General features: G+C 37.5%; 2 protein-coding genes across 4 annotated transcripts in view; both read right to left on the bottom strand.

The window, feature by feature from the left end:
* Nucleotides 1-11,168, bottom strand: part of LOC306999648 (uncharacterized protein) — a 38,341-nt gene extending 27,173 nt beyond the window's left edge. The window contains exon 1 of the mRNA XM_079614521.1: nucleotides 11,115-11,168. The gene's annotated coding sequence lies outside the window, so the exon portion shown is untranslated. The remainder of the gene's footprint in view (nucleotides 1-11,114) is intronic.
* Nucleotides 2,830-10,121, bottom strand: LOC306999612 (uncharacterized protein). 3 transcript variants are annotated; one of them, XM_079614439.1, is made up of 3 exons: nucleotides 9,930-10,121; nucleotides 4,177-5,735; nucleotides 2,830-4,056 (listed from the first exon to the last, which is right to left on the bottom strand). In XM_079614439.1, the coding sequence occupies exons 1-2, from the start codon at nucleotides 9,961-9,963 to the stop codon at nucleotides 4,198-4,200; spliced, it is 1,572 nt and encodes a 523-aa protein (XP_079470565.1). In that variant the 5' UTR covers nucleotides 9,964-10,121; the 3' UTR covers nucleotides 2,830-4,056; nucleotides 4,177-4,197. The 3 variants fall into 3 exon arrangements, with proteins under 3 accessions (XP_079470565.1, XP_079470564.1, XP_079470566.1); XM_079614438.1 differs by lacking the exon at nucleotides 2,830-4,056 and having other exon boundaries at nucleotides 4,085-5,735; XM_079614440.1 differs by lacking the exon at nucleotides 2,830-4,056 and having other exon boundaries at nucleotides 4,085-5,705.
* Nucleotides 11,169-12,553: the final 1,385 nt, after the last annotated feature.

Raw genomic sequence — 12,553 nt, 5'->3', positions numbered from 1 at the left:
AAAAAAAGTTGAGTGACCCTCCCCCTAGACTAAAAAAAAGTTGGATGACCCTCCCCTCAACAAAGAAAAAAAAGTCATGACCCTCCCCTATTTTCCTCCGGTGGCCCCTTCCATAAATACCGAACGGTCCCTTAATCATCATCACTGCGTAAGAGACACTCCGAGTCAAATTGTCTTTTATAAAAGTATTTATTCTCGCAAGAAGTTCCCCGTTACCACACAGAAATTACACTGTGAAGTGAGTGAGACCCAAATAGCCTAAAGCAGGGGTCGGCAAGTAACTTTGGCCGCGGGCCAAACTTACATTTTACATTTTTATCCAGTAGATGGCGGGCCAGCTACATGGAATAGGCCTATTCGTTACGGTGAAATCACAAAATATAATGCACACAAACGTGTCCCTACTACTTATATACAACCACTGATGAGCATAATCGGTTTTGAAGAAGAAAAAAAAAAAAAAACTATACAAATGCAGATTAGAACCCAGAACCTTTTACACACTTGACGAAAGTTCTACCACTGGACCATTTAAGCACACGAGAAAATGCCCACTTAAACCCCATGTACTATTTAAATCGATTGTTGGACATGTTATTGTACATATATCTGATTTAGCATTGTATTACCAATGGACTGTACAACTTTTGAACTTTATTCCTTTTTTTAAATTATTATTTATTCAGGACACAAGAGGTCTGCGCGGGACTGTTTTTTTCCGTCCCGCTCCCACAAGGTTCAATTCAGCAACCGCTTAAAATACTTAAAAGTAAAAGCTTAAAAGTGTTCACCTGCTTTAAAAAATTTAGATCTCGTTTTCAGAATCTAAAATCTCAAAAACAAGTCGTTTTTCATTTTTTTATTTTTGGTTTTAATTTGGGGGGAAAAAAACGATTGAACGAATGATACACGGCAGTGATGCGCGGGTCAATGTATAAACAACCCGCACCCGACCGACGTTTTCAACCCGCCCGCAACTCAGACCGCAAACAAAAGAAAGAAAATATTGTACCCGACCCGCTTCCTGGCCCGCATATTGGGCCATAGACGGAGGAACTAGGGGTGCGCATTTTTCTGAATGCTGTGTTTTGTAATAAAGGCTTGATTTATTCATTTATTTCGTTTCATTTTCTTAACAATTAAGATGCTGCATGTGTTTATCCAGTCTAATCGACGTGTGCGTCTCTCCTCCGAATTTCCCAACAAAAACCCCGCCCCCTCTCAGAAAATACATAAAACTCGCATTACTGAGCTATATGCGTTTAAAAGTAGCCTATTAAAATGGCACAATGGCATTGCTCAGTTCAACGTTTTGGGAAATCGGGCATTTTGTCCCGCTTCAGCTCTTATTCAAAAGTTAATAACGCGCTCAACATTCAGGTAAATAAGGATTTCCCACTGTCATCTCTGCAGACTGAGCTCGTGCGTCATCCTCGCGCAGTTATTCAGCCAATAAAGTGTAGACCTATGTATTTCATAGAACATTATGTCTAGTACTATATAAATTACAATGGTTTAATTGGCATCTTTATTTCAAACGACCCGACCGACCGCGACCCGAATATCATTAAAAATATTTTTGGATGACTCATAACCGCGGGTGACCGCAGGCACTCGTCGCTCATTTTGGATCATTCCGCGCATCACTGATTCACGGGGCCTATTTGTAAACCGTTATAGTAAAAAAATAAAATAAAATAAAAAATAATAAAAACGGACTTCCAAAATAATCCGGCGGGCCAGAAAATATTGCCGACCCCTGGCCTAAAGTATACACTCAACCCAAGATCCCTGTGTCAAAAGAGAACCTACTCACTCACCATGATCTTGAAAAATGGCCTTATTTGAATGAAATCGAACTGAAAAGAATCAACGCTGACATTGAAATCTTGTTTGGAATTAAAATATTTAAGATCTGCTTATCAGGCAATATAATCATGACTTTCCTGAAAAGGATTATGAGGAGAAAAGGTAAATGTCAGCTGAAGACTAAATATTCAGGGGGCTTAAGGATCAGCTAGCGATAAATCAAAGCTAGCAGTAATGGGTTCTTGGTCTGTGGAAAACTACTAGGAAGAGCAACTGAAGACCTTGAAATGGGTATAAAATGTGTGCAGTCCTGTCCTGTGTGCAGCTTGTTCTCAGAAGAATTTCAGTTCTTTGGCATTCACCTGATTCATGAGATTCTCAGTGCAGAACGTCACCAAACTGCCTGGATCAAGAAAGACGTACGTTTTGATGATCTTATTGCCTTTAGCAACTTTAACTTGGACTGGCACGATTTCTAGTGCACATTCCCAACTGGCCCCTGTTGCACGATCAGCTGATAATAGTCCACTATTGACTGGCGTTTCTTTTGGTTCTGTGAAGTTCGGGTTTGCAAAATCTGCTTTTTTGAATTTCCATTGACAATGGTAAAGATGTATGTGCATTGATGTACTGGTTTGTCAACATCTAATTCTCAACCTCGATCAGAAGGTTTGTAAGCAAGAAGAGTTCATGACAGCTTCAATTCCCACGCATTGATTTATTCCAATCAATCCACAAGTAGTTTCTTTCAAATGTAGATTTATGTGTGTGTGTGTGTGTGTGTGTGTGTATTTTGCAGTCAGTGCATGGTTACCTTGGCAAAAACTACATGAGGTCAAAACAGCAACATGGGTGCCTGCTTGCAGCTACACTTTAGATGCCTCTCTGCTAGTTTGGTCATCGGCTCGTTTCACTGTAGTAACGAAGCTGCTGCCCCTTGTAGGTATCCTCACGCTGGTTGCTCTGAATTTTACAACTGTACCTTTAGCAGGAGTAGGATCTTTGATATCTCCGAAGACTGGATGGCGTAAAATTTTATTTGTTATCATTTTGATGTTTATGGCTTACAGCTTATGAAACCCACAAAATGAAAATCCCAGAAAATTAGAATATTACATGAAATCACACAGTACTTACACAGTAATACCATGGTCATTGAACCAGGTTTTAGTTCTTTGGGCAGTGTGGGCAGGTGCAAATCCTGCTGGAAAATGAAGGAAGCATGAAGTGCTCTGAAAATGTCCTGGTTGACGGCTGCGTTGACTCTGGATTTAATAAAGCACAGTGGACCAAAGTCCTCTTTTCTGATGAGAGCAAATTTTGCATCTCATTTGGAAACCAAGGTCCCAGAGTCCGGAGGAAGAATAGAGAGGCACACAATCCACGTTGCTTGAAGTCCAGTGTAAAGTTTCCACAGTCAGTGACTGTGACTGTTCCTGCACACAGTGCCAAAGCTACCAGTACCTGATGGTTGAAGGACCATGGTATCCCCTGTTCTTAATTGGCCAGCAAACTCACCTGACCTTAACCCTATAGAAAATCTATGGGGTATTGTGAAGAGGAAGATGCGATACGCCAGACCCAACAATGCAGAAGAGCTGAAGGCCACTATCAGAGCAACCTGGGCTCTCCTAACACCTGAGCAGTGCCACAGACCGATCGACCCCATGCCACGCCGCATTGCTGCAGTAATTCAGGCAAAAGGAGCCCCAACTAAGTATTGAGTGCTTTCTGGCAACCGGTCTGGGGCAAAAAAAAGTTCCTGGGACAAATTGTTCCGGGTAATTTCGGTGGAAACGCGGCTAAAGATTCATTGATCAGTTGTGCTGCTTGTTTACACTCTCGTACTCACAGCTGATGCGTTGTTTATTCATAAATCGCCGATTCATTTCGGCTGTGAACAGCACAGCTTCCAAGATTTCTTGAGAAGATAATTCATAGTACAGTCCTTTTGATCTCGTCGATCAATCTCTAGTGCGAGTTTTCTTCAATAATTGTTGAGGCTAATCTTCTTTAAAACTTTCTTTAGCCCTTTGAGGTTAGCGGAGCAGTCTCTCCCGATACACATGTCCATAAAGCACACACGGAGATGCAGTCAAAACAACAAAAACCTGCGGTTTATTGATCACAATCTCCGGTTTACATTCAAGCAAATACAGTGGGGATTTTGCAGGCTTTCCTACTTACACAGCATGTAGAGGTCTGTCATTTGTATCACAGGTACTCTTCAACTGTGAGAGACGGAATCTAAAACAAAAATCCAGAAAATCCCATTGTATGATTTTTAAATAATTAATTTGCATTTTATTGCATGACACAAGTATTTGATACATCAGAAAAGCAGAACTTAATATTTGTTACAGAAACCTTTGTTTGCAATTACAGAGATCATAGTTTCCTGTAGTTCTTAACCAGGTTGTAGTTCTTATGTGGTTTCTCCACTGTATGGATCTTCATGTGTCGCTTCAGGTTCATTTTAATAGAGAAACTCTTTCCACACTGATCACACGTGTGCGGCTTCTCTCCAGTGTGGATCCTCTCATGTGTTTTCAGATATGATGATTGACTGAATCTATTGTCACAGTGTGAACACTTGTAAGGTTTCTCTCCAGTGTGGATCCTCTCATGTGTTTTCAGATATGATGATTGACTGAATCTATTGTCACAGTGTGAACACTTGTAAGGTTTCTCTCCAGTGTGGATCCTCTCATGTCTTTTCAGAGATGATGACTGACTGAATCTATTGTCACAGTGTGAACACTTGTAAGGTTTTTCTCCAGTGTGGATCCTCTCATGTGTTTTCAGATGTGCTGACACACTGAATCTATTGTCACAGTGTGAACACTTGTAAGGTTTTTCTCCAGTGTGGATCCTCTCATGTGTTTTCAGATGTGCTGACACACTGAAACTATTGTCACAGTGTGAACACTTGTAAGGTTTTTTTCCAGTGTGGATCCTCTCATGTGTTTTCAGAGTTGATGACACACTAAATCTCATGTCACAGTGTGAACACTTGTAAGGTTTTTCTCCAGTGTGGATCATCTCATGTGATTTCAGAGATGATGATCGACTGAATCTCTTGTCACAGTGTGAACACTTGTAAGGTTTTTCTCCAGTGTGAATTCTCTGGTGCTGTTTTAAACTGTTTGCTGTAGTAAAAGTATTCTCACACTCAAAGCACATGTACTCTCTTACACCAGTGTGAGTTTTCTCATGTGCACGTAAAGTGTTCAGCCGTGAAAAACTCTTTCCACACACAGAACATGAATGCGGCTTCTCCTCCGTATGAACTGTCAGGTGTATCTTCAGGGCTGCTGCACAGAGAAATGTTTTGCCGCATTGATCACATGTGAACGGCTTCTCTCCAGTGTGGATCCTCATGTGAAGATTAAGGGATGATGATCGACTGAAACTCTTCCCGCACTGATCACATGAGAACGGCTTCTCTCCAGTGTGGATCCTCATGTGAAGATTAAGGGATGATGATTGATTGAAACTCTTCCCGCACTGATCACATGTGAACGGCTTCTCTCCAGTGTGGATCCTCATGTGAAGATTAAGGTGTGATGATTGACTGAATCTCTTCCCGCATTGATCACATGGGAACGGCTTCTCTCCGGTGTGGATCCTCATGTGTTTCTCAAGACATTGTTTGGCTGTGAAACTGTTTCCACACTGAGTGCAGGTGAAAGATTTATTGGCTCTTCTTTTCTTTAGAAATGTATTTTTAGTCTGTTTAGTCTTTGAGCGACTCAAAGGTTTTTCTCCAGGTTGGACATGATGTTCCTCCTTCACTTCTCTCAGTTCTTCACTCTCCTCCTCCACTTCTCTCAGTTCTTCACTCTCCTCCTTCACTTCACTCAGTTCTTCACTCTCCTCCTCCACTTCTCTCAGTTCTTCACTCTCCTCCTTCACTTCCATCAGGTCTAAAATCAAAGAAAATGTTTTACATTTAATTTTTAGTACATCAAAATAATTATCTTCAAAGAGAGAAATATAAAGTAAAAAGGACATGAAAGTGAGCCCTGATGTAATGGTAGAAAGTAGACAACTGTTATAATAAATTATGATAATTTCATGCCTTTTTATAATTTGATTATATGTCCTTGAAACTTTCCATGAATGAGGGAAATTTATCTTCCAATTATTAATTTTAAAACATTATAGGCACAGATCCCATGTTTCTTTAGCAAGAACTATTAAATATATTTGATCAATGACACAATTATCTAACATATTAACATTAAAATATACAATACTGCCATGTTTTGACACCAACTTTGAGATTGATATTTATTTTACTAAAAACGTTTTAATTATTAATGGTCGTTCACACTAGACTTTTCCTTCATAGACTTCCATTCATGCGCATGTGAAAGTGGGACACCAGAAACACAAGCTCAAGTGAATAACCCTGTGAGAAATAACAAGCATTTAGCATTCAAGTGGCATTGTTTATTTTTATTATTATTATTATACGTTCAATTTATGTTCGTGAAAAAGCTGCCACAGAATGTGACGTAATTTCACGATCATTGCAGTGTCTGTAGAAAACTTCACATGCTCAAAGTGTAGAGCGAAGTGAGTGGCTGTGGCTTTAACTAGTTTTAAATTAACATGTTAGTCCTACATGTTCCACTCAATACTGTTACTCCTGGCATGATTTTCCTCTTTTCAAAAACAGAGCATTTCTTAAAACTGTGACACTCAGGAAGTGACATCATCTGGGCTCTTTCTGATACATGATGGGAAGACAAGAAAATAATCTCAGTCCATTTTACACAAATTGCATGTAACCCAGGTCACGGACTAAATTAAAAGTAATTATAATTATTTTATTTTTATTATTGGGGATATTCAATTTAATTAATCAATGAATAATACTATTGATTAGCATTACCAAACATAGACGTTTTATTATTATTTTAATTTAATACTGTGAAGCTGCTTTGATACAATCTGTATTGTGAAAAGCGCTATACAAATATTCTTGACTTGACTATTAATATCTGTTTAGTATTAATAACAAAAGAACACAGATAAATAATTTAAGTATTATATGATATTACAAAAGTAAATCTAGAAAAAGAAATTGGCCAAAGAAAGATTTGATTGGATGAGGTCGGAGGTTAGTCCCGCCTCCGGGAAGTGAGTTCGTTTTTACAGCGCGAAGAAACCAAAACGAGAGCAGCAGAGAGTGTGACTAATGAGAAAAAGACGCAGATTGACGCAAGACAGTGCATCTTGTTCATAACTCCTGAAAGAAAATCAAAATAATTTTAAAAATAGATTATTTTAGTGAAAAATATCCTTACAAGTCACACTTTAAATGTAGTGGAAGCCGACAGAAGAAGAGATTGAGACGAATGGGAAAAGTTAGAAACGCACATTAAAAGAAGACTGAAACCATCTAGATTAAGGCCAAACCAAAAGAAAACTATTTTATTTTTCTCTTTCACTTACTTTTTCCTTGGTGAGTACCATTTTTGCTATTGTAGGCTATATATATATATATATATATATATATATATATATACATACATCAAGTGGTTTTGAAATATGGAAAGTTATCATTTAAAATGTAATGTGACAGACATGCATCTAAAGACGGTTTCATGATAACTGTGTAAATAAAGTTTAACGGTTCATATTATTATGTATATTTGTTTAAGTAGTTATGTTATTTATGAAGACATGTTACATGGGACGCTAGCTTTGCTAGCTGTGTACATAGGTTTCAATGTACTAAAAGTGAACATGTGGTTGATTAGCATGTATGTTAAGTGAATAGGAAATTGAGTGATAAACCAGACAATTTATTTAATCTAAAGTTTATTGAACAGCTGAATAATGATTATTTTTGGCTTTGTTTCTGCAAGGCCAGGTTTTTTTTGTTTTCTCTCGTTTTTCTTCTGTTTCTGAATTCATCGAGATCGTTGCCTATTGAGTCCTGATCTGTCCCTGCCGTGGATGTTCTGTCTGTGGTTTGGACATGGCGAGCCAACCATCTACTTGAGCGTACCTGGAAAATTAAAACATCTATTGTTTTGCTGAACTGTCCGATACTGGCCAAAAGTTGCCAGATTTTCACATACAAATCCCGCCCAATTGCTTCTTAAAAATAGCTAATCGCGTTTCGGGGTGGGAGAGACCGTGGACTTGGCAACACTGGCATCACGTGAACGGTAGCTAGAGGTGAGTGAGGTAAGCGAGCCCTCTCAGCAATTGTCCCTCCGGAAAAACGCGATTATGCGATCGCATGATTCAATGCAAAATCAGTTAAAGTCCGCATATTTATGCGGGGGGTGCATTTTTTCAAATACGCCGCACTTTCGCCGCATAAATTGCAGATTTCCGCGCGCAAAATATGCGGGCTTGCATGATTTCATAATCCCAGCATTTTCGTTGCAAAAAGTCACATATCTTAGCAGAAAGTTGAAAAATGTTGCGTTTACTTCACACAAGCGCAGTCATTGCCTTGTTGCCATGGGAACGTTATGAAGTGATGTAATTGCGCGACATCATTGAAAAGCTGCAAACCCCGTAAGGCAAATTATTTTGTACCCCGTGCAACTGCGTGTCGGACCACAGGCGGAAGTCGACGCTGGACAACCACTTTGCCACTTTGTCATTTTTACAGAAGTTGTAGCATATTCATTTTGTAAAGCTACAGAACTTGTTCGACTCATCAATGTTTTGTAAGTTTGAGCCATGTGTTTATTAAGGTCTGAAATAAAACAAGATGAGAACTGAAATATTCCCAGCACTTTATGTGAGGTAGTATGCTTGCTTATCATAGGATGTAATAAGAAATGACTCTTAACATTAAAGTAGTAGCCTAATGAATAGGGTGTTGGGGGAACATTTTTTTTCTCTCTTTTTCATCAAACCGCAATTTTTGCAAGTTCCCGCAATTTCATCGCATAAAATTGCATAAATATCCCGCATATTCCATCACAATTTTTTCAAGAAAACGTGCCGCATAATCAAGGATTTTTGCCCGCAACAATCACAAAAAAACTCAGCATTTTTCTGGAGGGACTTAATTATTAAGTTATCATGTCAGCTGTGTGGAATATATGGTATTGTATCGGTATAGATCGGTATCGACAGATACTCAAGTGTGTGGTATCGGTATCGGACATGAAAAAGTGGTATAGAGCCACCCCTACAAAATATACTCACCCTGAACTGTGCTATATTGTTTTTTTTTGCTCTTCTGGATTTTCCCTGGATCAATCGTTGGATTTTTCCTATTGAACCGGAACTGAACTAAAAATATTCAGTGACAGCTGAACATTGAATCTGATTCCCGAAGTTGTTTTTCTTTTGTTAATCTGGACACAGTTTTTTGAATTGTGAAATCTGGTTTTAAATCTTGATTTTTGAAATCTAAATGTCCAAATTGAACTGAGGTGTCAATTGTGAACTGAACTACTGTTTATTATTGCTGTTTATTTGTTTATTTATATCATTTTATTTGTCAAAAGATTCAATTCATTTTTTTCCGTAATAACAATATATTTAATTTCTTAGTAATTAACATTTACATTTGAGTCTGAGTTGCTTTCTTTCTTTAGTTTCTGTTATAAATTTCCTATACTCCAGTGAGTCGAACCTACCTTCTGTAATCTGGTCCGAGACACAAATAGATCACATGTACCCAAGTTATTACGCCATAAGACGGGTAGCTGCGGGTTACATGTAGCATTGACTACATGCATCGACCCTGTTACCAAAGTTACTGTAAGAAGAATCTCTATAACTATGAATAACTTGTATGATATTTGACAAATACAACTTTATCAGTAACTTGGTGTTTACTGATTATTCCTAAAAAAAATAAAAAATTATGTTGAAAATGACTAAAATTCTGGTAATGCTGATGCAAATTGGAAACCAGATATAAAATAAATGTTAAATAGTATTTAGCCTGATCTGATGTTAACAATCAATGTAAAAATGTCTCAAATCTCCCTTTTACTGACCATTTGTTGAAGAAAAACCCAGAACATTCTGTACCATTAGTTGAACTGTTTATCTAAATGTGATGAAGTGCTTGAATGTTTCTAACATGAATGTTCTTCAGCATCATGAATGAATGAAGAATAAACACCAACCTCTTTGTTCTTCAGGATCTTCAGTGTGTTTCATTCTGCAGGGTTCTGGATCACTCGTGTTCTCACTGTCCTCTTTAATAAACTCAGTCTCTGCAGATTTCAGCTCTTCCTGATGCTTTCATGCTCGTCTTCACTTGTAGCTGACGGGGATTTACAGCATTTATTGGGGAATTGCTGGAGGAGCTTCACTGATGATGTTGTTGGGATGGTTAGTGTTGCAGTACAGACTGTATTAAGTGTACGCAACTATATTGGCGTTAACTGTCCATTCTATTTATAGCTAAAGGATAGAATGAAACAGATGTGATTCAGGAGATCTAATAAATGAGAAAACAGGAACTATTGTCATGAAATACAGAGTGTTTTCAGCAGACCTGTTACTATTGATGAGCCTCAGACTATCAACACTCAATCAACAAGCCATTCAGGATCATCAGCAGATCATCTCACTTTATTCTGAGTGTTTGCTGTTAGAAACACATTATTTGAGTCAGGATAGATGATAAAAGCCTGTAAAACTGCTCTACTGAAAGAAAAAATATGACATTGATAAAACATCAATCACTAATATGATATTTATCTTCATAAAACCACTACAGATAAATAATCACAGCAGCATTATATGTACATTTGAATCTAAATATAGTTAGATTTTATGACAATCACGAAGTACTTAGCCTAAATCATTAAAATATTACATTTTATGGGCGCTGAAACTGATAACGATCATAAAAAGTTTAAAAATAAATAGCATCACAAAGCAATATTGTTCCAAGAGTAAAACGCTATTCATTTATTAACATTTAAGAGTTGATTTAAATGTCTCACGTTGCTCATTATAGGCTCAATGTAAATAACTTATATCAGTGTAACACTTGAGATCGTTTCCCATCAATTCCCCTCACAGATCTCAAACTTTACCTCTTGACTTGACATTCAGGAACAGTTTTCAGTCCAAACATCGAGACAATCACACAAACGAACACACACTCGCTCAGGTCTGAATGAACTCAACGTGTTCTCCTCATGCTCGCTGCTGCTGCACTACATGTTTATTTCAGAAGGAAGACGCCAGAAAAGACGCTCAAGTATCGCTGTGATCGATGAAAACAACACAGAAATGAGTCTGTCACTTAATCAAACTGTATAAAGTGTGTTTGATGGGTGTGTAAATATGAGAAATACCGTGAACTGCTCTCCTCGCCTCAGAAGACTCGACGCTGAAGAGTCGGCGTGAGCGAGCGGTGACGTCATCGGCCTCCAACGCACGCGCGCACGGGACACCCCTGCAGCCAATCAGGGCCACGCAGATTCAGCTTTACTAGTAGCCTTCCATTATTATTATTTTAGAACTGAAGTGACTCCAGTTACTAAAGGTGAAAGGAACTTTTTTAAAGTTTAAAAAAGTCAAAAATGTATCAAATTCACAAATAAATAGATTAAGACCTGCAAATGAATGTAAAGAGTTTCTCTCTCTCTCACACACACACACACACACACACACACACACACACACACACAAATCTAATTCACAAATAAATAGATTAAGATCCACAAATAGCCTAAATGTAAAGAGTTTCACAAAAAATTATGAAATTCACAAATAAATTAAATGAGATTTGCAGATAAAAAAATATTTATTAATGTTTTATTATTTTACAAACACAACTCTGCCTGGCATTTATTTGTGAACCTTTGCATTTGTAAAAAGCTGCACGCATTTGTGGATTTTGAAACACTTCTAGCGTCCACGTGCAGAGAAATCCACAAATAAGTGGACTCCACCCACCGCGTACACTGAAAAAAATAATCCATTGGATTTACTCAATTGAATAGTGGACATTGGTTGCACACAATTCAATTGTGTTCAATCGACACAAACTATTCATGTTCAATCAACGCAAACTATTCATGTTCAATCAACGCAAACAATTCATGTTCAATCAACCCAAACTATTCATGTTAAATCAACGCAAACTACCCTTACGAAAATTAACCATGGTTTTTTTGTAGTTACTATGGTTTTTTTGTAGTAACCATGATTTAACTATGGTTTTTGTAGTAAAACCATAGTAACTAGTAAATGAACCACGGTTTTACTACAATAACCGTGGTTTAACCATGGTTTTTTTGTAGTAACCATGGTTTGTTTTGTAGTAACCATGGTTTTTTTGTAGTAACCATGGTTTGTTTTGTAGTAACCATGGTTTAACTATGGTTTTTGTAGTAACTACAAAATGAACCATGGTTTTATTACAATAACCTTGGTTTAGACATGGTTTTTGTGGTAAAACCATAGTAACGATAAAATTAACCATGGTTTTTGTAGTAAAGCCATAGTAACCACAAAATTAACCATGGTTTTACCATAGTAAAAACCATGGTTCATTTTGTTAAAATTCACTCTCAGAAAAAAGGTACACAAATAATGTTCCTTAAAGAACAGTTTTGTACCTTTTCAAAAAAAACATGATTAATTTTATTAAAATTCACTCTCAGAAAAAAAAGGTACCAAATGGTGCAAATAATGTTCCTCAAATAACAGTTTTGTACCTTTTCAAAAAAAACATGGTTAATTTAGTTAAAATTCACTCTCAGAAAAAAAAGGTAACTGAAGTGAAGGT

This window comes from Phoxinus phoxinus (assembly GCF_949152265.1).
Source record: "Phoxinus phoxinus genome assembly, chromosome: 1".
In the NCBI taxonomy this organism is placed as follows: domain Eukaryota; kingdom Metazoa; phylum Chordata; class Actinopteri; order Cypriniformes; family Leuciscidae; genus Phoxinus; species Phoxinus phoxinus.
The sequence above is the reverse complement of the archived record's forward strand: the minus strand, read 5'-3'. Positions and strand labels throughout refer to the sequence as shown.

What these genes read in the sequence shown, in the direction of transcription:
- LOC306999612 (XM_079614439.1), bottom strand. Translation starts at nt 9,963, where the DNA reads ATGAAACACACTGAAGATCCTGAAGAACAAAGAG. An exon ending in AGATCCTGAAGAACAAAGAG is followed by an intron (nt 5,736 to 9,929) that starts GTTGGTGTTTAT and finishes CTTTGATTTTAG; the next exon opens with ACCTGATGGAAGTGAAGGAG.